The sequence below is a fragment of the Crinia signifera genome, chromosome 4 (genome assembly GCF_055691185.1).
Source record: "Crinia signifera chromosome 4, ASM5569118v1, whole genome shotgun sequence".
NCBI classification, from domain to species: domain Eukaryota; kingdom Metazoa; phylum Chordata; class Amphibia; order Anura; family Myobatrachidae; genus Crinia; species Crinia signifera.
Window position 1 is genome coordinate 230,782,538 of NC_139220.1, and position 21,902 is coordinate 230,804,439.

At 41.5% G+C, this 21,902-nt stretch overlaps 1 protein-coding gene across 4 annotated transcripts in view; it reads right to left on the minus strand.

Moving 5' to 3' along the window:
• The window catches only part of FBN1 (fibrillin 1), a 228,663-nt gene that overhangs the window by 13,122 nt on the left and 193,639 nt on the right, over positions 1 to 21,902 (minus strand). For all 4 annotated transcript variants that reach the window (XM_083183937.1, XM_083183934.1, XM_083183935.1 and 1 more), the window contains 16 exons: positions 21,703 to 21,861; positions 21,509 to 21,580; positions 21,307 to 21,432; positions 19,279 to 19,401; positions 15,372 to 15,497; positions 14,495 to 14,611; positions 12,466 to 12,594; positions 8,231 to 8,350; positions 8,020 to 8,145; positions 7,653 to 7,802; positions 7,013 to 7,078; positions 6,809 to 6,925; positions 5,919 to 6,038; positions 4,870 to 4,992; positions 2,245 to 2,376; positions 1,677 to 1,799 (listed from right to left, as the gene is read on the minus strand). In XM_083183937.1, coding sequence (XP_083040063.1) covers positions 1,677 to 1,799; positions 2,245 to 2,376; positions 4,870 to 4,992; positions 5,919 to 6,038; positions 6,809 to 6,925; positions 7,013 to 7,078; positions 7,653 to 7,802; positions 8,020 to 8,145; positions 8,231 to 8,350; positions 12,466 to 12,594; positions 14,495 to 14,611; positions 15,372 to 15,497; positions 19,279 to 19,401; positions 21,307 to 21,432; positions 21,509 to 21,580; positions 21,703 to 21,861 — 1,929 coding nt within the window. The remainder of the gene's footprint in view (positions 1 to 1,676; positions 1,800 to 2,244; positions 2,377 to 4,869; positions 4,993 to 5,918; positions 6,039 to 6,808; positions 6,926 to 7,012; positions 7,079 to 7,652; positions 7,803 to 8,019; positions 8,146 to 8,230; positions 8,351 to 12,465; positions 12,595 to 14,494; positions 14,612 to 15,371; positions 15,498 to 19,278; positions 19,402 to 21,306; positions 21,433 to 21,508; positions 21,581 to 21,702; positions 21,862 to 21,902) is intronic.

Here is a 21,902-nt window from a genome sequence, read left to right on the forward strand (position 1 = left end):
AAATAAAGAGCACCACAGTTCAATACACATTACAGCTTAAATGTAAGTAGTGAGGACTCAATCAACATACAACTAGAGGCTTGAGGCCAATGTTGGAGATGAGTATGAAGATGGTCACTGGGTGTTGGAGTAAAGGAGAGCTGTGAGTGAAATGTGAAGAGAAGTGGGCTTTGACAACAGGAGGGAAGAGGGCCCTACTCGGAGGAGCTTACAATCTAGTAGGAAGGGGAGACAGACAGATTACAAGAGGTGCAAGCGAGGGGGTGGTGGTTAGATAGCAGGATGTAAACAGGCAAGGGGTCGGAGAACCAGCTGGTTTATGCAGTGGAAGGGTACGCTTTGATGAATAGGTGAGTTTTCAGTGCCCGTTTGAACTTTTTAAAAGTTTTTTGTTTTTGTTTAAATTGATAGTTAAAAAAAAAAGAAAAAAGTTTACTAGGTTTGCCTTATATTGTCACTATGATATCTCTGCCAGCTAAAATTATTTATACTTTTTTTACTTCAAGGTTCATATTGGCACATTATTACCTCACAGCAATGTCAGAATGGGTTTATTTCCGACAAGGGCTTCATCTATGTGGCGTTTGCATAGTCCACAAATATGTATTATGTTTCCATTCACATTTGAAAGATATATTGGTATGTTCATTGACTGCTCACAAAATGGACCCAACTGGGTGCGAGATTGAGTGGTGGAGAATTTATACTGTAACCCCCAGTGGTACAGGAACTGATGAGAAAGATTAAGGGGAGTATTCAATCCGGGATTCTGACTTGGAACGTTCCGACAGCCGTAAACCAGGGACATTTTAATTTCTTCTGACTGTAACTCAACACCTGAAATGTTCCAGCTGTTGGGTGTCGGAAAGTCCGTGGATCAGTGGCCGTTTTGTCGGAAAAAGGCATCGGATTCAACAATCCATGGCAATTTCAAACAATACAGACTCTCCTCCATAGTGAGGCGGGTCTCTAGCAGATGAGTCCTGGCCGGAACTGAATTCTGAACTGCTGATATTTCCACTGTCGGAAATATCGACAGAGATTAAATATCCCCCTAAGCCTTGGCTGGAGATAAAGTGCCATTTAATCAGTTCCATATTGCCATGTTACAAGCAAGGGGCCAGATGGAATAAGCTTCAAAAGTGATAAAATGGAGAATGACACTTGACCAACCAATCAACTCCTCCCTGACATTTTTCAAACACAGTCTGTGACTTGGCAGGTAGGAGCTGATTGGCTGGCTTTTTATCACTCTCCATTTTATCACTTTTTGAAGCTTAGTGCATCTGGCCCTATGTTTAAAAAATGACAGGAGCTGGTTGGCTGGTACTTCATCCACAGCTTAGTACATATTCCCATAAATAGTCTCTGTAATACGCTGCATATGGTAGTGATATATAAAAAAATTAACAGTAATCCTATGTCTGAATGAAACAAAAAATGCAGTTATAAAGATACGTTAATTAATCCTAATTAGTTTTAGAGCAAAATAATGGTTACAACTGACTGGTAGTTTATTGACTTCCTATATGTAATCCTGATTAAAGACAGCTGCTATTATTCTGATTATTAAACATGAAAGTGGATCATTAATATTTGCTGATAAAGAAATTGAAAGGATTTCGGAAACCTTTGATCAGCAGTATGACAACCTCTCTGCCCCGTCTCATACTCACCAATACATTCTGTCTCTGTAGCGCTGGCATTGAATCCGTCTGCACACTCACACTTGTAGCTGCCGACAGTGTTCAGGCATTTTCCATTTTCACATAATCCAGGCTTACTGCATTCGTTCAGATCTTATGAAACAAAAAAACACATTAAACAAGAACAAAAACCTATAGCATTAAAACGGAGTTACACAGTAAAATGGCATCCATATAAGTCTATTGTGTCTTATTTGTATAACAAAACTAAAACTGTGTATCGTGCATGACATTTACAATGTTCTCAAAACAGATTTCTAATTCAATGGATTCTCACACTCAAGAGAATAAATGATATTTACACTTTGTTAAAGTTTTCCGCATCTGAAGTTTCCATGTCCTGACCAGACATAATTTAAAATTGTATGTTGGGATTTTTTTCATCCAGTTAATGAGAACAATTTACAGCTGCACTCGTGTTTATGAGTTCTCATTTATGTCCTGCTTTGCCATAACCACCCAAAATGTCCTTTTATTTCTTTGTTTGCCTTTCTTTAGCCAAACTTTCCCCAAAGTATTTAATGTGAACCTCCCTTACCCATACATCCTTCTCCGTCTGGCCTACGTTGGTACCCAGGTCCACATATACACATAAAAGTTCCAATAAGGTTCTTGCAAGTCATCTGTTTAGCGTCACAATCATGAGTTCCATCTTCGCACTCATCCTGATCTATAGAACAAAGCAGAGAAGATGCATACTAACGTCATGTAAATAATTTCATACATACTAAACATAAGAAGCGGCAGACATAAAGGAAGCTAAAATAAATCATAAATAAGTCAGGATACATGTAAAAAATTGTTATCATTACTAACAAGGAATAAAAACAAATGATGCAGCCGGAATGCAGCATTCCAAAAAATAACTGAAGCTTTAAATTCCCCAACTCCAGACTAGAACGCCCACTGTTCTCTTACATCTGTCGTATGATATTTCCTGCCTTCCACGCTTGTCTGGTGTGTATGTGTGTATGATGAGCAATATGTCTGTAGTGCAGCAGGCAAGACATATATGGCAAAGGATATAAAGCCTGATTATCAGAGTCCAAATTCCACCAGATTGGAGGTACTGCCACACACACTGTCACCGGCTAAAAATACAATGGAGGAAATTACTAAGAAGGGAGTTCTATTTCACATAGGATGTTGCTATTGGAAACCAATCAGAATCTATGTCTTATTTATTTAGCACCTAGAAGATAGTATCTGATTGGTTGCCCGTAGCAACATCCCATGTGGACTCCCATCTTAGTAAATTTTCCTCAATATACTGATCTATATGTTCCTGATACATCTCCCTTCCCCCTTTTAGTAGTCTATAGTATATGATAAAAAATATTCTGGATTTATTAATTTTATTACCAATGTAGTGATTTTTTTTTTCTAACATCTTACAGTATTTGTAATAATAAAGTGGTTATTATGGAGATGTTTGAATATATTTTAAAGAAAACTATGCCTACAGTACAGTACCAATAGCAGGTCACATGTCAGTCAGCCATGGAGGGATATATCACTAAAGGATGATTTTGACCAATTTTGTATTTCCCACTGATTTATTTTTGTTTATTTTGCATATCTGAGAATCACTAATGGTAAAAATTGACTTTTAGTAAATATGAAATTTTGTCCCTGAAACACTTTTTTGATATTAATCGATTGTAGGTTGATTTTAAATCGAGCACAAATCGATCTCTAGTAAATTTACCCTTAGAATCACTTTATAGGAAATGATCTGCAAGGCTGGCCCTGCACTAACAATTGCATTTTCGTCACACTGAGGTAAGTACAGTACATTGTGTTACCATTGTTAGTAATGCCATAGTTATTATAGTTATTGTAGTGCACATTATAATGTATGTATGTTTTGTGTTATTACACTGCAAGTGGCAAACATGATGCATTTGTATGAAGCGTTTACACACAATAGATTATATTCTCTTTCACTGTGCAGCACTGCAAGTGTTTGTGAGACCTTTTAAGTTTATAATAACAATACAGACATTCCTCACTTAGGCCCTTATTCTGGTTGGTGCGGATATGTCCGCGTGCGTTCGTTCCGCTGATGTTTTGTGTTTGCGCATGTGCAGAGGCATATCTGCGCATGTGCGAAAGGGACACGTCCAAATTCCGCATGAATTGTTTACACTACGAACAGGGGGAGGAGAGAGGCGTGAAGGGCTGTTTGGCCTCATTAACATATGCATACGCCCCGCGTTTCATGGGCGTTCCCATGAAAACGCTGGGCGTACGTATGGTAATGCGGCCGTGACGCACGTGTAGGGGGCGGACATATGACATTGCCGGATGTCAGCTGCCCACCCAGATCCCTGCTTTTGCACGGAGAAATGCCCGAGTGGTCTGAGCTCGCGGGAGCTGCCTGACCACTCGGTCCTGCACTCGATGGTCTGTGACCATCGAATGATGGGGGAGGTTCCCAGAGATGGAGGAGGTGTATACATGAGAAATCCACTCGTGCTCCGTGCGGTCAGCGGCTTACCGCATTCGGACGGAGTGAGCGATCCGTACGGAAGGCGGGGTTTAGGACGCACGGTCCTGGCCGCATATTCGGCTCCGGCCGCACAGACCAGAATAAGGCCCTTAATGACCGGGTTCCGTTCCTATGTCTCGGTCGTTAAACGAATTGGTCACTAAACGAATGTGTATAAAAATACATAATACAAGTACAGTATATTTCTAAATAAAGAAAAGTGATACTCCTCCTATCTTCCTATTCTCTGACACGTTGCGGAGATGCTGCAAAACGAGAGCAGCACGGGTCACTAAACAGTCTAGGCGGGTCGTAAGTCCAAGTGGCCGGGGGTCGTAAGTCTGAGCAGTCGCAGTGCGGTCAATAAAAGAAGGCCGGATCCTAAGTCTGAGTGGTCGATAAACAGGTAGGTCGTTAAGTGAGGAATGTCTGTAGTTTTACTAATTAGAATCTGTGGTTGTGATAACATTTTGACACCAGCTGGACAGATCAGACATACTCACCAGTGATGGAACTTGTGAGTGGCAGGCCCAGGTGCAAATATATAATATCAGCCCCCACCTTTACCCCAACCCAAGAAGTCATTGCTGGTCTGGGCAGCAATGGGCCCCTTGGTTCTCAGGGGCCCGATACAATGCACGTGCTGCACCAATGTCCACTTCTGACACTCACCCTTGCACATTCTCTTGTCTTCCCGGAGCACATAACCTGCTGGACACTTGCATTCATAGGAGCCGTAGGTGTTAACACAGCGGAAAGCGCACAGCAAAGGATTTTGTGCACACTCATTAACATCTGTTAAGAAAGTCCAACATAATTAATATAAGAATAATATGTTAAAGTAAAAAGATAACAATTACACCAAAGCGTCTTAACTGTAGGCATCCTGTACCTATCCAGCTATAGCACTTTACTTTGCATCGTGCTTTGTGCGGGGCAATGTATGAGCAGTCAGTGGTAACTACAGATTTTGACAGCTCAAGTGACATTGCTCATACATTGGCTGCACAGACTGCCGGCTCTGGTCTGCACAAGAGATCTTTCAATGCTTGCGAGATCCCGCACATGCCCAGTAGAGCTGGCCGAGAGGAGAGACATAGTGCATCAGTGTCTGTTGTAGGCTCTAGCAGGGATTGCTGAAGGGGGTAGTTTTCACTGAAATGTTCACACAACTTGCTACTGCAGGAAGGGCTATACCCGCACACTCAATGTGGGTATAATACATAAACCCCTAAGTCTCCAATTGATTTGCACAATAACAAAAGATCACACTCATAGGCATAAGTGCATATAAATTCTGACCCTTCCACAACTCTGTGCAGATACAGGCTGATTCTGGGTAGCCTAAAAAGGGGATGTTGGAGGGGGTGTGGCCTCGCAGGGACGCAGTAGCTGCAAGCCACGACCCAGTTCCCCTCACTCTGTGAGCTGCTGGCCATGTCCTCAGTCTCTCTGATAAAACGCTGTGCGCATGAGTGCTGAGCAGAGCAGCAATAGGCAGAGGGACTCCCAGCTGCCCCCACCACCACCAGACACTACCGGTCGCAAGTGGGATGGGGACAATCACAAAAAATTGTGACTGTACCGTGATAATTTGGACAGTTGGAAGGTATGCACCAATTGACTAATTTAATGAGCTTTAAACAATCAAATTGTAAAACGCAACGGAATATACTGTGCTATATAGAAAGCTGTAAATAAATAATAAATGCAGACATTACCTTCACAAGCCATCATTGGTCCTGGCTCAAAGCCTTCTTCACATGTGCACTCGAACCCACCAATCACGTTCTTGCAAGTTCCATTTCCACATGGGTTTCCGGCAGCACACTCATCAGTATCTAAAAGACAGGTTCTAAATATTAGTGACAACAACTGGTGAATGAGTACTAGTTATGTATATTTGTACATACTGTAATCTGTAATTAACAGATGCACATTCCATAACACTTTAGCAGGCTCCCCAACTGGTTCTTTCTGTCCAAAGTGAAGTGTCAAAGTATAAATATTTTATAATAACTGAAAAATGTAAATGCCGGACATATATGTTTGTGTGTATATAGGGAAACTACCTGACATATGCAGGTTTAACAGTGCCATGCTTCATACCGTTCTCGTTAGCTCAATCCTCCGTAGTCCTGCACGTACAGAATACGGAGGACAATGCTAACAACCCGCAGGAGCATGCACTATAACAATATAGTGCATAAACATTAGACAATATGGACGAAAGTATCGTTACTGGTCATTGTTATTGTGCATATCTTTAATTATGTCATCTAATGTGTGTGCACCTTGAAGCCAGGTAGACATTAGAAGACATGATCCATGAATAATATCGGAAACAATTTCCCATGATCTCCCCGGAGCTTCAGGTCAATCGATAAATTTTGTGAAAACTAAACTTTTCCTAAATGATAGGGGACATTGGACGCTAGCTGACAATCACAAACCAAGCACTTTCTATTTCAATAGAAACATTTATTTTAGTTAAAATCCTTAATTCTGTAATTATTCCCTTAATCTCCTATGCATGATATAGATAGGCTTAATCACAAATCATTTTACACAAAATAAGTTCTCTTTATATTTGAATTAAATTACAACAGACCTATGCACTCGTCTCCTATAAGTACATATCCAAAGGAACATTCACATCGATAGGAACCGTCTGTGTTGATACATATTCCATTTGTGCATTTGTCTGGAATAGTGCATTCATCCATGTCTACAAGAAGGAGAGGAGAAAGCCACAATGTAAATCCTTGGTTGGCTGTTTCTTGCAGTTGTATGGTTACATAATATTACATCTTACCGATTCGCTCATCGTTTGGCCCGACGACCACACCAGATCCATATGGACAGATCTCTCGGAAAGCCTCTGCAAATAAAGTATGTACAAAATAATATTAAGTTAGTTCTTCACTTTCAGCATATTCCAAAAGTATCTACCAAACAGTCCTATGATCCCTCTGAATGTTACCCCATAAAGTTGGGGACTATTAGGAAGCCTGTTTCTTCCAACTGATGTTACCCAATAAAGGGTTAAAATGGCAGCGGCGTATAGAGTTTGATCAAACATGCAATAAGTTGGCAGTGTCTGCATGAGTGTTTCTCATGATTTCTCTTGGAATGTGCTCTCTTGGACATCACATCATGTACATCTATAAATGTTCTTCCAAGATCGGCTTTCAAGTGCATTTGAAATGAAACGCTCGCCAGCTTTTGGTGGGTGGAAAGCTGTTTTGTTGTACTGAGTAATTGTTTCCCTGTGGGATTGTCTGGGAATTTATTCTATTTTCCTTGATTATTCTATGATAAAAATCTGCTCTTTGCCATTGTAAAATACTAATTCAATATCAAAACCCTACAACTAATAGTGCTAAAAAATAAGTTATAGTTGTGTATTTAAATGGTAACTGTAAGGACCGCTCTAGTATTTATTTAGGTCATACCATCTCCTTCCACTGGGCATAATTCACATGGAGATCCCCACCCGGCCTCCTTCATCGCACAGCAACATTCCTGTTTTGAGTGATTTTGGGCCTTTGGGGAAATACATTTCCCATCTTCAAATTTCGAATAGCAGAATCCAACTCTTAGATCTTTAAAAAAGAAAGAAAAAAGTGCATGAAATACCTTCTTATCACACTGATAATGTTACTACCATTTGTGACCAAGGATATGGGTGATAAAAACATGTTCATTTAATAGGATAGTTTCTGTGGGTACAGTGACACTGCCGGCAGATGCTAATAATGTGAGGTTTAGCTATAGCATAAATGTGACAGCACGTAGTGACTTTTATAGGAAATGTTTTACCTTGGCATCGCCGTCCAGTTGATGATAGCACAAAGCCCTCTGGGCACTGACAGAGGAAGCTGCCAGGAGTATTGCTACAAGTCCCTAGAGCACAGATTTCTGGCTCTTCAACACATTCGTCAATGTCTGAAAAGGCAAAATCATTTTAGGAGGTCAGCTTTTCTTTTAAGCGTACCTTTAAATAATTAGATTACAAGCTTTTTCGCTGTACCTTCACATTTGTCATCTTTCAGAACATATCCAGGAGGACAGATGCAGCGGTACGAGCCATCCAGATTTTGACACGTTCCAGGAGCACACTTTCCAGGATCAAGGGCGCACTCATTGATATCTAAGAACGATTACATAATATCAACATTATAGTTCTCTCAGCGCTGGGAAACAGGAAAGACTGTTATACACAGCTGAGCAATAAGTCATAAAATCTGTTTCATTAGGATGAGGTCATGTAAGACTGTCTACCATCCACCCACCCATTTGTGTCAAAGCCAGGTAACCTTTCAGTTTGACTACCACCTGCTAAAATAAGCACACAATGTAACTTATTGAGAGATGATTCCAAATCTTTGTGCACGTGTTCTAGGTCCACGTACAGCATGGAAGATTTAAGAAGAAAATCCATTTTGAAATGACAACATATAAAATTGCAATTACACAATAACAAAAAGGTTCAGTAAATAAAAATGAATGTTTAAAATTAAAAATATAAAACAGAGAAACCATTGTTAGTGCGTATTTTCCATATATATATATATATATATCTATATATATATAGGACGGGACGGGGCACGGCACTCCAGACGACTTCAATAATTCAGGAAAACACAGGTTTCATATACAACGTTTCAATGCCTTTTATTGTGGCATTTTCGTCAGGTAGTCATATTAATAGACATTGAAACGTTGTATATGAAACCTGTGTTTGCCTGAATTATTGAAGTTGTCTGGAGTGCCGTGCCCCGTCCCGTCCTATACTACATCCTTCTGCCCGGGCACCCGACGCAGCAAAGCACACCACAGGAGAGCCGGATCCCCCTCTACTCATATATATATATATATATATATATATATATATATATATATATATATACACACACACAACAACAATAGTATCTTCAGCGCCCTATAGATGTAATGTCTTATTAAAAACAATTTTTATATATATATATATATATATATATATATATATATATATAAGAACTACTCTTGTGGCTTCTTTTCTGAAGAATGTTTTTATTTTTATTTTCAGATAGCATCAATCAATACCCGATGCGTTTCGTGTCCATCTGAGTCTTCATCAGGGGGTTTGTTTACAATCTTGAGTGTTATCACTTGTGCTAATCCTGAATCGGACAGTTTTCTGGTCTTATATTTTAAGACTCCCAATTAGTGCGGCCGATAGAAGAACCTTTAGGCCGGTAGGCTCTAGCTTCATATACTTCATATGGTGTATAATTTGCCTTGGTAGGTGATTTAAGATGAAAAAAGATCTGCCCCCTCTAATTTTTGGGGAGTCTCTAGCTCCACTGTAGTATTAAAGTTTTTCAAGCTCAGAGACTGTTATTGAAACAGTTACCACAAGTAACAATTCAGTGTGTGCGTGCTCCTTGGAGTCCTGCCAACAATATATATATATATATATATATATATATATATATATGTATATATACATGGACAAGATTTTTAGGGGAGGAAGGACAAGCAAAAGTTAAAAGGAAATAAGTGGGTGGGGATGTAAATAATAAATTATGCATTGTGCATAATAGTCTTTAGTTTCATGTTCCTTAATGTTTTTTACCATTTATAATAAAAAAGCCAAAGGGGAGAGTCAATTAGGTGCATGGTTTACCCCACAGCTAACTGGATGTGCTGCCTGAATGTATTAGCTGGAGGAACCCAGTATGCATTCTAAGCTAAGCTGCAGAGGGTGCAGGAGCCCAGCATGCTAAGCTGCAGAGGTAGCAGAAACAAAGAATTTCAAGCTGCAGTGGGTACAGGAACCCAGCATCCCAAGATGCTGAGAATGCGAAAATCCAGCATGCTAAAATGCAGAGGGTGCAGGAACCCAGTATGCTAAGCTTTAGAGGTTGCAGGAACTCAGCAAGCTAAGCCACAGAGGTCGCAGGAACAAAGTATGCTTATGCCGCAGAGGGTGCTGGAAATCAGAATGCTAAGCTGCAGAAGTTGCAGAAACAAAGCATGCTAAGCTGCAGAGGGTCCAGGAACCCAGGGTGCTAAGCTTCAGAGGTTGCAGGACCTCAGCATGCTAAGCCACAGAGGTCGCAGGAACAAAGCATGCTTATGCCGCAGAGGGTGCAGGAAATCAGCATGCGAAACTGCAGAGGTCGCAGGAACAAAGGATGCTAAGCCACAGAGGGTGCAGGAACCCAGCATGCTAAACTCCAGGGGGTGCAGAAACCCAGCATGCTAAGCCACAGAGGCTGAAGTAACAAAGCATGCTAAGCCACAGAGGGTGCAAGAACCCAGCATGCTAAACTGCAGAGGGTGCAGAAACCCAGCATGCTAAGCTGCAGAGGGTTCAGAAATATAGCCTGCTAAGCTACAGAAAGTACAGGAACATAACATGCTCAGCTAAGCTCCATAGGGTATAGGAACCAAGCATGCTAAGCTGCAGGGGGTGCAGAAACCCAGCATCCTAAGATGCAGAGAGTGCAGGAACCCAGCATGCTAGAATACAGAGGGTGCAGGAACCCAGCATGCTAAGCCACAGAGGTCGCAGGAACAAAGCATGCTTATGCTGCAGAGGGTGCAGTAACCCAGCATGCTAAGCTGCAGAGGTTGCAGAAACAAAGCATGCTAAGCTGAAGAGGGTGCAGGAACCCAGCATGCTGAGCTTCAGAGGTTGTAGGAACTCAGCATGGTAAGCCACAGAGGTCGCAGGAATAAAGCATGCTTATGACTCAGAGGTTGCAGAAACAAAGCATGCTAAGCCACAGAGGGTGCAGGATCCCAGCATGCTAAGCCACAGAGGTTGCAGAAATAAAGCATGCTAAGCCACAGAGGGTGCAGGAACCCTGCATGCTAAGCCACAGAGGCTGAAGGGACAAAGCATGCTAAGCCACAGAGGATGCAGAAACCCACCATGCTAAGCTGCAGAGGGTGCAGGAATATAGCCTGCTAAGCTGCAGAGAGTGCAGGAACATAACATGCTAAACTAAGCTGCATAGGGTATAGGAACTCAGCATGCTAAGCCACAGAGGATGCAGGAACCCAGCATGCTAAGCCGCAGGGGGTGCAGGAACCCAGCATGCTAAGCTGCAGAGGGTGCAGGAATATAGCCTGCTAAGCTGCAGAGAGTGCAGGAACATAACATGCTAAACTAAGCTGCATAGGGTATAGGAACTCAGCATGCTAAGCCACAGAGTATGCAGGAACCCAGCATGCTAAGCCGCAGGGGCTGCAGGAACCCAGCATGCTAAGCCGCAGGGGCTGCAGGAACCCAGCATGCTAAGCTGGAGAGGGTGTAGAAACCCAGCATGCTCAACTGCAGAGATTGGATTTTTTTCATTGTAACCTCAGGAGCTGCAAGATAAAATCTGCAATAAAGTGCAGACTATGCATTTAACATGTGGGAAAACGCATAGATTCCAGCACTTTGCACAGAATCTATGGGTTAGCGCGTGTTCATTCATGGATTGCCAAAATAGGAAAATGCAGATTAAATAATACATTTGGGCATGAAACCAAAAGCTATTCCCTGTGCAGCAAATCCCACGCCTAACTGAATTCCTTCCACAGCAACATTATACAGTTTCTATATCACAAATGCAAATTACCTTTAAGAACAAATTTGAAAAGATCCTACTAGATCCCAAGAGAGTTTTTATTTTAAAGTTTAATGTTTAGAATTGTTTTTGTTACATGTGAAACATACTGTAACCTAATTATGTTTTTTTTATTTATATTATTTCCAGTTACTATACAGCTATATACAATCTACTAAGAAAAATTCTCTTTAACCTCTATAAGTCAATAATTACCTTACTGTTGTGAGCTATGATTATAATAAATATGAAGCCACTAAAGAAATTAAAATTTGCAAATATTTAATAATTGTGTACAAATGAATTTGAAATATGTATCCATTACAGTCACATAATTAAATAATTTAGTAATTGCATATATATAGTTTCTCAGGCCGATAATTCCTACTTAGTACACGCACCTCACACTTAAGAGCTCAATTGAGTTGCTTCTGGATGTCATTTAAAAGGTTGAAATGTTGACATTCATAATGTTGACAAGTGTGATGTGGACAATGACTACCATCATTTGCAGATGTGGTCGAAACGTCAACAATAACAATGTATGTCAACATTCATAATGTTGAACCAACATTCTCAGAATGTCGGTAGGAGAAATGCTGACATTGTCAGAATGTGGAAATTAAGCAGGAGGGAAGAAATAACCATTTCCAATACTTACCAAGACATGTTCTTCCATCGGATGCCATCTCAAATCCCTCATTACAGACGCACTGGAAAGACCCGATGATATTGACGCACTGTCCGTTCCTACATAACTGCCCATTCAGGGTGGCACATTCGTCTATATCTGTAAACCGAACACATCATAAAAAGTTATTTAAAACAAATGGAAGATTACATGTTGGGAATCCTACAGAAAGAGCAGTAGGAGTTTCAACTAGTCTAAGGTACGCATTTCTTTTTATTTCCTTTCCTTATGTGATGAATTACATCCTGCAGCAACAACATGGTATATTCAGCAGACCGTACAATATCTTTATGTTGATGGTGAAAACTTTGATTTGATAAAAAAAAAAAAGAAGAAGAGCAAGTAAGAACTTAGAACCCTATTTGTCATTATGATTTTTATGGGAGAATTATATTATCCAAAAACATTACAATGGGACATTTCCTTCTAATTAATATTTGGAACACCTTCAAAGAGAACATAGAGTGTAGGCGGAAACAAATATTGGCTAGACTGGGGAGAAGAGGGAAGCTATCCCTGCCTAGAACATGATCACTCTACCACTGCGCCGTCTGTAACCCTTTAACTGCTGATTGGTTAATAGATTGGCTCTGCTGCAGGCTGAGCATGCCTCCAAACAATTTAAGTAGGACAGTCTCCCTCTGCTGTGTATATACCATTTGCATTCGGCACTACTAGTAATATTTTATATAGAAGGGGTGTTCTAGTGCTATCCGAACTAGAGGTGTTCATTCGGTACATGTTTCCTAGCACGGTGCCCACGATTTTCAATCGTATGGCATCTTATGCATTGTATCGCATCACATGCCATATAGCCGCATGCGATGCAATTTTGGCTCCCCTATACGATTTTTAATTGTATAAGCACCCTAACGGGTGCTTACAATGTTAAATGCACCACCACGCCACCCCCACTATGAACGCCAACCCGAAGCGTGGCGAGCGCAGCGAGGGGCGGCGGTACGCGTCCTCTAACCTTTTCATACCCCCACTATCCACGTCGGCGTGGAGTTGAATTTAGATAGTATGACGAGCGCAGCGAGCCCAAAGCGTGGGCTATTACGCGTCCCCTCAAGGGGCTCACTGCGCTCGCCATGCTTCGGGATCGATGGCTCGCTGCGCTTCGCCACACTATCTAAAATCAACTCCACACCGACGTGGATAGTGGGGGTATGAAAAGGTCGGAGGACGCGTACCGCCCCCCTCGGGGGCTCTCTGTGCTCGCCACGCTTCGGGTTGGCGTTGATACTGGGGGTGGCGTGGGGGTGCTTTTAACATTGTAAGCACCCATTACAGTGCTTATACAATTAATAATCTTATAGGGGGGCCATTTAACATTGAAAACCCCCATTAGGGTGCTTATACAATTTAAAATCGTATACCATTGTATATGGCATACAATGCGATGGTATACGATTTTAAATTGTATAACATCGGGTGCCATCGCGTAACATTGCATCGCATCGCATACCATTGTAAGGCTTATGGTATGCAATGCGATGGGCGCCGTGCTAGGAAACAAGTACCGTTCATTCTCCCATCGTGACATGGCAACAATTGCTCATTTTGACAAGCTTCTGCTCCTGAGCTTCACAGCAAGCTCACTAATGTGGTAAATGCAATTAAATCTTGTTGTTAAACAACAAGTCATATCTATTTTAATATATGCATTTGCCTAAAATACAGTTCAGTAACGAATAATGTATTTATTAACATGGCTCTATGTACATTACTAGAGTATAAGTTAGTGATCACGATAACACTTGTACATTTTCTGTGTTCATCATTTATCAAAACTACTGGCACTTTGAAAAAGTGCAAAAACAAATGGCCGTTAGTAGGCCAAGCAGAGCAGCTCTGGGATCACAAATGTACAAACTGGAAGTATAATGTTAATGTAACAAATCAGGAGAAACATGGACTTCCATCACAATGGCTCCATCCTTCCTAAGTTCTATATCAGTCAGCTGACTGGATAACACTTTGACCAGTAACTTACCGATACAGTCATTATTGGGAGACAGAATGAATCCATCATGGCAGCGGCAGTTGTAAGACCCGATTGTGTTCCTACATGTCCCATTCCCACAAGGATCTCTTTCACACTCATTAATATCTGCAAGAAGAAAAAAAGATACATATTTTTATTTATAATTGACGGTTTAAAATCTACATATGTAAAATGAGCACGGTGATAAAAGCTGACACCCTCTGGAGTGTATGGGGAGTAGCAGCTAGTGTCAGGGGCGTTAAATCCATGCAGGTTCTGGTAATGAACGGGGAGGTGTGGCCTGAAAATGGGGAGTTTCCACACCCCATAAACATAGTTGAATGTAATAGATAAATAATTGCAGGACCACTTCTCCACAGGGGATGAGGAGGACAGGAGTGTGTTTTTGGGAATATGATGCATGTGCACTAGACAGCGAAGTCTTTGCTTTCAACGTGCAGGTGCCATCTTCCTGAAGATATTACTAGGACGATGGTCCGTCCTTACGTATAGACATACTCAGGAGGATGGGGGGGGGGGGTGTCTTCATACCCGAGCCCACACTGGGTCCCTCCAGCATCTCAGACCCGGGTAAATAGTGGCCCCCACTCCTGTGCCACCAGTATTGGTGCTTCTCAGCACTAGGGTCATTAGTAATAACTGATCAGGACAGTTTTTGTGTGTTCCTCTGGTCACCCCAGTTTCCTCCCTCACTAAAAAAATATACTGGCAGGTTAATCACTAGTAGTAAGGCGAATGCAGAAGACAATAAAATGACCATCAAGCAGTTCAGAGGAGCTTGATCGAGGTAGAGTTAGCCATTGCTCTCTGTATCTAGCTATTTGAAGTAGGAATATATACCAAACACGTCAAAGAAATTACCCACCCAGACACATGGTCTGATCATCGTTTGTTTTAAATCCATTGTGGCATACGCAGAAATATCCTCCGACCTTGTCATTGCATACTCCGTGGCTGCAAACGTTTGGAATTTCTTGACACTCATTGCGATCTTATAAGATAGAAGGAAAAAGACAATGAAACAGCTCTGTATGATTAACAACATGCCGACATGTGCAAGACAGAAAATAACATCGATGCCATCTATTACCATACACCCATGGAGTCAGTGAGACTATGAGCACACTGATTACATTTGTCAGTGGATGCCATGTTTCCTGCTTTTAAACAAAACGGATTTCTACAATCAAAGTGTTTACAATCCCACATCTCTTCAATAATGAGAACAGAAATGCTGATTACAAGGGGATACTTGTAGTTCCTTCATGTTTTGGTCAAGCAATAAAGAAACAGTTATGCTCCTAAAATGGTCCAAGGACCACATGTGAGGTGTTTTTTTTTAAATAAATATAATTCGAAGTGGAAACCTTGGGCCAAAAGCAACACTTCATTGCTTCCTTCAAGCCTTTGCCTATTACTGTGATAGAAAATGGACAGGCTCTGTATAACTCTCTGAAAAGCTTTTGCAATATTAGGAGCACGTGTAAATAGATGCTCCCCGTCGGTGTCTGTGATGCGTTGCGGTGTCCAAAGACAAAGCATAGGATTACTTGCATGCATATTGGTCATCTAAGTAACCTACAGGTTATGCAGGCAGCTGTATATTCCAGGCTTGCGGGTCCAGGAAGTCTGCATCGGGAGACATGTCCTTTGTAGAACAGAAGCCGTTGCCGCCCATGCACAATGACCATACTGCTGCTTTTGGGTCACCGAAAGTAAGATCGCAGATCAGGATCAATGCAGCCTCTTTGTATTTGACCAGATGTCAGTACTGTGCTCTACTGATCACTACAAAGTCTTCAATATCAATTCTCATAGCACTATAAGCATCAAGCAGAGTCTAGAGGCATCATATCGATCAGTCATTTCAGTGTGGTCCTTACAGTAACCAATAGATACTCTGTAGCTCAGAGCAATGAACAACATTTTTCTCTATACGGGACAATGATTACGCGCTGCAAAAGTTCTATAACAGGGCAATTGTCACATTCAAAAAGGAGGCAGCCATTTTACTGAAGAACATCCCATAACTGGAACATCCTGAGTGACCATTTGGAGTCTCTTGTTTCTAGAGAATTGGCAGGTTTGGGTCTCAGAAATGTTGGTCTGCTGATACGTATAGGTGACTGATGTTTGCAGATGCAGACGTGGTCACACAGAATATGGACATGCTTCATATGTTTTTAATCAGCAGAAGCTGATTCTGCATCCTCAGTTTTACAAATAAGATGCATTTCACAGGAAAAAGTTGCACGCAAAGGCACCCAGTTCTACAGAGTCATACGGCACTCATGCTTTATGTATCGCATGGAGGACAGATGCCTGTGGACACTTCTGTATACTGAACTGTTCTTGTAATTGTGAAAAACACATGTCCTGGTTGAAACACATACTAGTAAAGATATTAATATATCTCATATAGGTAAAATCTAAGCTACTACTAGTCTGCAGCAGCATTAGAATTACTAAACATAAGTGCTGGTCTGCTCCATTTGCTTCAAATCCTAAAAGAAATGAATGTGGATCACGTTACTCCTCCAGCTGTATTTTGTTAGTGGCTTATACCTTAAAGGGATTTCCATCTTGGCCTGACAATACAGCAAAAAGTCCTATTCGATGTCAGGTTTTGCATGTGATTGTTTATAGAGACCTGCTACCTTACAAATCAGAATGTCACCCCTGCTTGCACCCAACTTAATGAAATTTCACATAACTGGGATGTTCGGTATCAGGTGTTTCCTGTAATGAGGGCAAACTCCATGAGAGCCAGTCAGGTTGGTTCCCTGAACACTTATCAGATCAGTAAGAGGAGAATGACAGGAAGGTGTAGGACCTGCCAGCGTGATCACTGATATTGTTCTTCACATCTGATATCTCATGAGCTTTCCTGTTCCACTGGGCGAGTTACAATAGCAGTTGTGAGAGAAACTGTAAACATCTTTATACAACCACCTCAGAGTATTTCTAACAAAGTATATATCAACACCCTATAGACAAAGGGTGTTCACGATAGCAAAGGAGAAAGCCCAGGAAAACAGACTTCCTCGTAAAAAGAGAAAGTTCTGGTAATATAAAGTCACCACTTTACAGAGATGGAGCAAAAAGTGAAATGGAGTATATCCTCCAGGCAACGTACTAGATTTTTTCTTTAAGGCTGATAGCAAATCTTACTATTGTAGGTTTGGAAAATTGTTCTCTAAATGTTCTCAGTTTTTGAATCTAGTTAAACCTGAGTCATGTGCTCAGAGATCTGGGAGAAGAGCCCAACATTTACTTTTTATTTCTTCTCTTGTGTTGGGGCGGGAGTGATCTTCTGGCCAGGTAGGAGAATCCTACTGCCAGGGATTTTCATCTTTTGGGTTTTATTTTCTGATTACACAGTGGTGTGAAAGAGCAGATCCCCCAAAGCAATAATAAATCAAGAACTGATGACAGCTCATTTCAAACTGTAGGTAGGTCCAGGGCCCACTACTTAATAAGAAACATATAATCTGCAAAAAGGCAAGGCCCACCGAGTGTGTTCTTTTTGTACTTGATTAAAGGGAAGGATAGATCAGACAAAGGCTCTGTGGTTGTGGATCAAAGGATTGACAATGTTATGGTAGATAGTCAATGGGTCATCACTAAATGGTTGACAGGTACAATAGGTCGACAGTGCTTAAGATCGACAGGTACAAAAAGTTGACATGACAACGGTCGTTATGTGAATTCCTTTTTTTTTCTTTTCTTTTTGACCGTTTTTTTTTTACCGTTATCAGCGCAAATATCTACCATCACATGCTCGCTTTGCTTGACATGGTCCAGGCATGACGGCTCGTGTCGCTCACTACAGGTTACTATTCCCAATACATGTACACATGGAGTGTAAATAAACCAAGTTTTGAGAAAACTTGTGAAAACCCCTCAAAAAAAAAAAGGGGGTTGACTATTTGTGTCAACCATTGTCATGTCAACCTTTTGTTCCTGCTGACATTTAGCATGGCCGAAGTTTCATCTGTCATCTTTTTCTCTATGTCAACCTTTTGTACCTGTCGACCTAATGCATTTTGACCGTATGGTGTTGAACCATTGACTATCGACATTACAATGTTGATGTATCATCCAGATACCAGCCTGTGTATACTTTCACAGGTTACAGACCTAGCTCATGGGGGTGTGGTCTAACCAGGGATGATGTGACCACATCCCCTTATGCAAATTAGTTTCAACCATTATTTTCTGTGCAGATTTTTGGTGAACTATCATGCCCCCCAGCCATGGGTCAAATCCAGAGAGGGGTCGCAATCGGTGTGACTGCAGTGATGTGCTGGTTACAATATAATGGTCTTTGATGATTATAACAAATGTATAGTGGAAACGCTACAATACCGGCATAATTGCAAACACTGCTAGAAGTGTGGTTTCAATGGTGAAGGGTCCAAAAATAAACATTGGCAGCATAAAAAAGTAGCTATCATCTATGTCATCAGCTTGTGTGACAGAACAAAGGATCACATTTCATTTTCCAACAATACTTACTTTGCCCTGTTGTTATCATTTGTTATGAACTGTGAGAAAAAAATGGTTATAAGTAAAATGTGGAAGTCTATCATGTGGAAAAAAGGCACAACTAAAAAACACACTAAAATAGAAAAAAATAAAAAACCCTGAATTCATAGCGGACATCTCAGAATACATTTAGTGAAATAATATTGCCCCAGGGGTTGCAGTGATCTGAGCTGAAGACAAGTATGCCCAGTACAGTGTGAGCCATGTGTTACATAATGTCTCACCAATGCATTGTCCTGTTGATGTAAACTTGTAGCCAGGTTTGCAGTCACAGCGGTAGCTCCCTGCTGTATTAACACAGTCTGCATTCTTATGGCATACAAATCCATTCTGGCACTCATCAATGTCTGCAAAACACAACAAACATATCAGCGATAAATTATTATTATCCTGTCCACAAGAAATATATCCCAAAAACCTGAGACACATTTACATTGATTGTTCATAGAAATATGCCTCCTATATACATATTGAGGCCGATTCAGACGTGCTAATTGAGCAGCGAATCGATGGTGGAGGTGTGTGTACAGTATGTGCATACACTCGGGGCAAATGATTGACAGGCGGGGGCGGTCACTGGGGTCTGCCCAATGTTTCATGGGCACGCCCACAAAAACTGTGGGCGTGCCCTTTGAAACACTGGGCGGACAACTGCGAACAGAGGCTTACCCCTGCCTACTTAGGGGGGGGGATAATGTCACATGCCAGCGCCAGGCCCAATTCACACAAGATAAAAGTAAGTCCATGCTTACTTATATCATTGAAGAGAGGAGAAATAATTGGATGATGAGTAAACATCAAATGAGTTTCTCCTTTGTGTGGACACATGCGATGTGTGTCGGGGGGGATTTGCTAGACGGAAGGGGGTTGGTTGGCCGTGCGTTTGTCGGGGCAGCATCTACATGCTCACCAGGCCAGCGAATATATGCAGCCTAGCAAGCATGTCTGAATCGGGCCCATGGTTAGGAAAGAGCAGCTAAACTGCAATAATCTGAGATCATACTCAGGCACGCGGCCAAGAGAAAAACTTTGACCCATAGCTGCTGTTGTGCAGTGAAGTTCTAATATGTTCTGTATTCAGCTGCATCAAAAGCTTCTGTGGGATAAATATCCTGTTTATCCACCTTTGGAGTCCTGTTTGCTTTCACAGTTCCAGCATTTTCCCCCCACTTTCCTCCGTGAGTGCCGCTCTGTCTCTACCGAGATATTATGAATGGCACTATTAACCCTTGTACGCTTCTGCCGTGTTTACATATTGGCAAATGTGCTACCGGTTTATTTACAGCATGGGATCTTTCCATTTTAAATTCAGATTTTTACAGCTAAATGGATGTTGGTGTGCTGGAAATAGGCAATACGCTGGAAGGCTTTGCTAAAAAAAAACCACTGTGCTTACATTGACTATAGAGACTGTACCTTCCAGCACCCTTTGTGGTGTTCTGCACTGAGAGAGACTTGCCTGGATAGTATGCTCTTTTACACTAAATCATGAAAGTTATTACTAGTATAGTATGTTGGGCAAAACTTTTCAAGATCTAGGGGACGTATTCAATCCCCCGCAGCCATCTCCCGATGGGGGAGATGGCTGCAGAGCCCTATTCAATGCTGTCTTCCCTGACAGAATTGAACAGGGGATCTCGGCAGAACAAGCCCAACTTCATAAGCAGTCAGACTCGTTCTGTTAAGAACGGCCGGGAAGTGACAAGCTCTCGGCTGCAGCTCGCCTCTTCCCGGCCGCAGCTAGTGGCCACGCCTCCTTCTCGTCCCGTGGCAGGCGGGACATTGAATCCCACCTGCAAATTCTCAGTCGAGCAGTCCAAGGATGGGACAGGGTCACAACTGTAGGGCCAGCTCGACAGCCGTGACCCAGGATTCAATACCCCCTTAGAAAAAGAATGCAAACTGGACTGTATCTTTTCAGCATAGTGTAATGCACCACTAGTTTGTTTGTAAAGCTTCATACTTCCAGTCAGATACATAATATGTAAGTATGTCATTTGTATTTTAACAATGTCTTTTTCAAGCTGCTTGTAACCGAGACCCTAAAAGACAACTTGTTTAATAACAAATTCCTTGCAGAGCAGCCTCCTTAGAGAAGAAAGAAGATATATTTATGATGTTTATGATTGGTGCAAAAGCTGTGTCTTCAGTATTTATGCGCATGTCAAGATTTTGGCAATGTTTCTCGTCAGCCATTTTTGAAGAGACATTTTGCTGTTCTGTTTGAAAAGCACATTTCTACGTCTCCTTACCTTCACAGACCAGTAACTTGTCATTGTAGACAAATCCCATTGGGCATTCGCATCGGAAGCTCCCCACCATGTTTATGCAAACGCCATTTTCACAAACCCCGGGGATTTCTCTGCATTCATCAATATCTGAGGAGAAAGGAAGACATCATTGTGTTATCTCCAGTCAACAATACAAGATACACGCAACAAATATAATACCTACCAACTGGCAGTCCTGTGTATATGTCAATGACAAAGCCGGGCCGAGCGCTTCCACACAGGGCAGCAAATTCATCTGCAAGGAAAATCGTGATAAAATAAATAACAGAAATTATATGAAAACCCTGGGTCCACTTTAATACCCCCTGATAATAATAATAATTACATGTGTGAGCTATAGAATATGTTTGCACTCACCAGTAGTTGGTAAAGGACATTCCTCGCAGGGTCTATTCCATGCACGCCCAATATTGTACGAGCAGCAGCACATTTTTTTTGTCATGTTGTAAAACAATTCTCCATCGCAAGTTTGATTGTCGGCATAATAATTCCTGAAGCACAGACTCCTCCTCATGTCTACATATAAAGTATATATAAATCACTTCATGTTCTGCAGT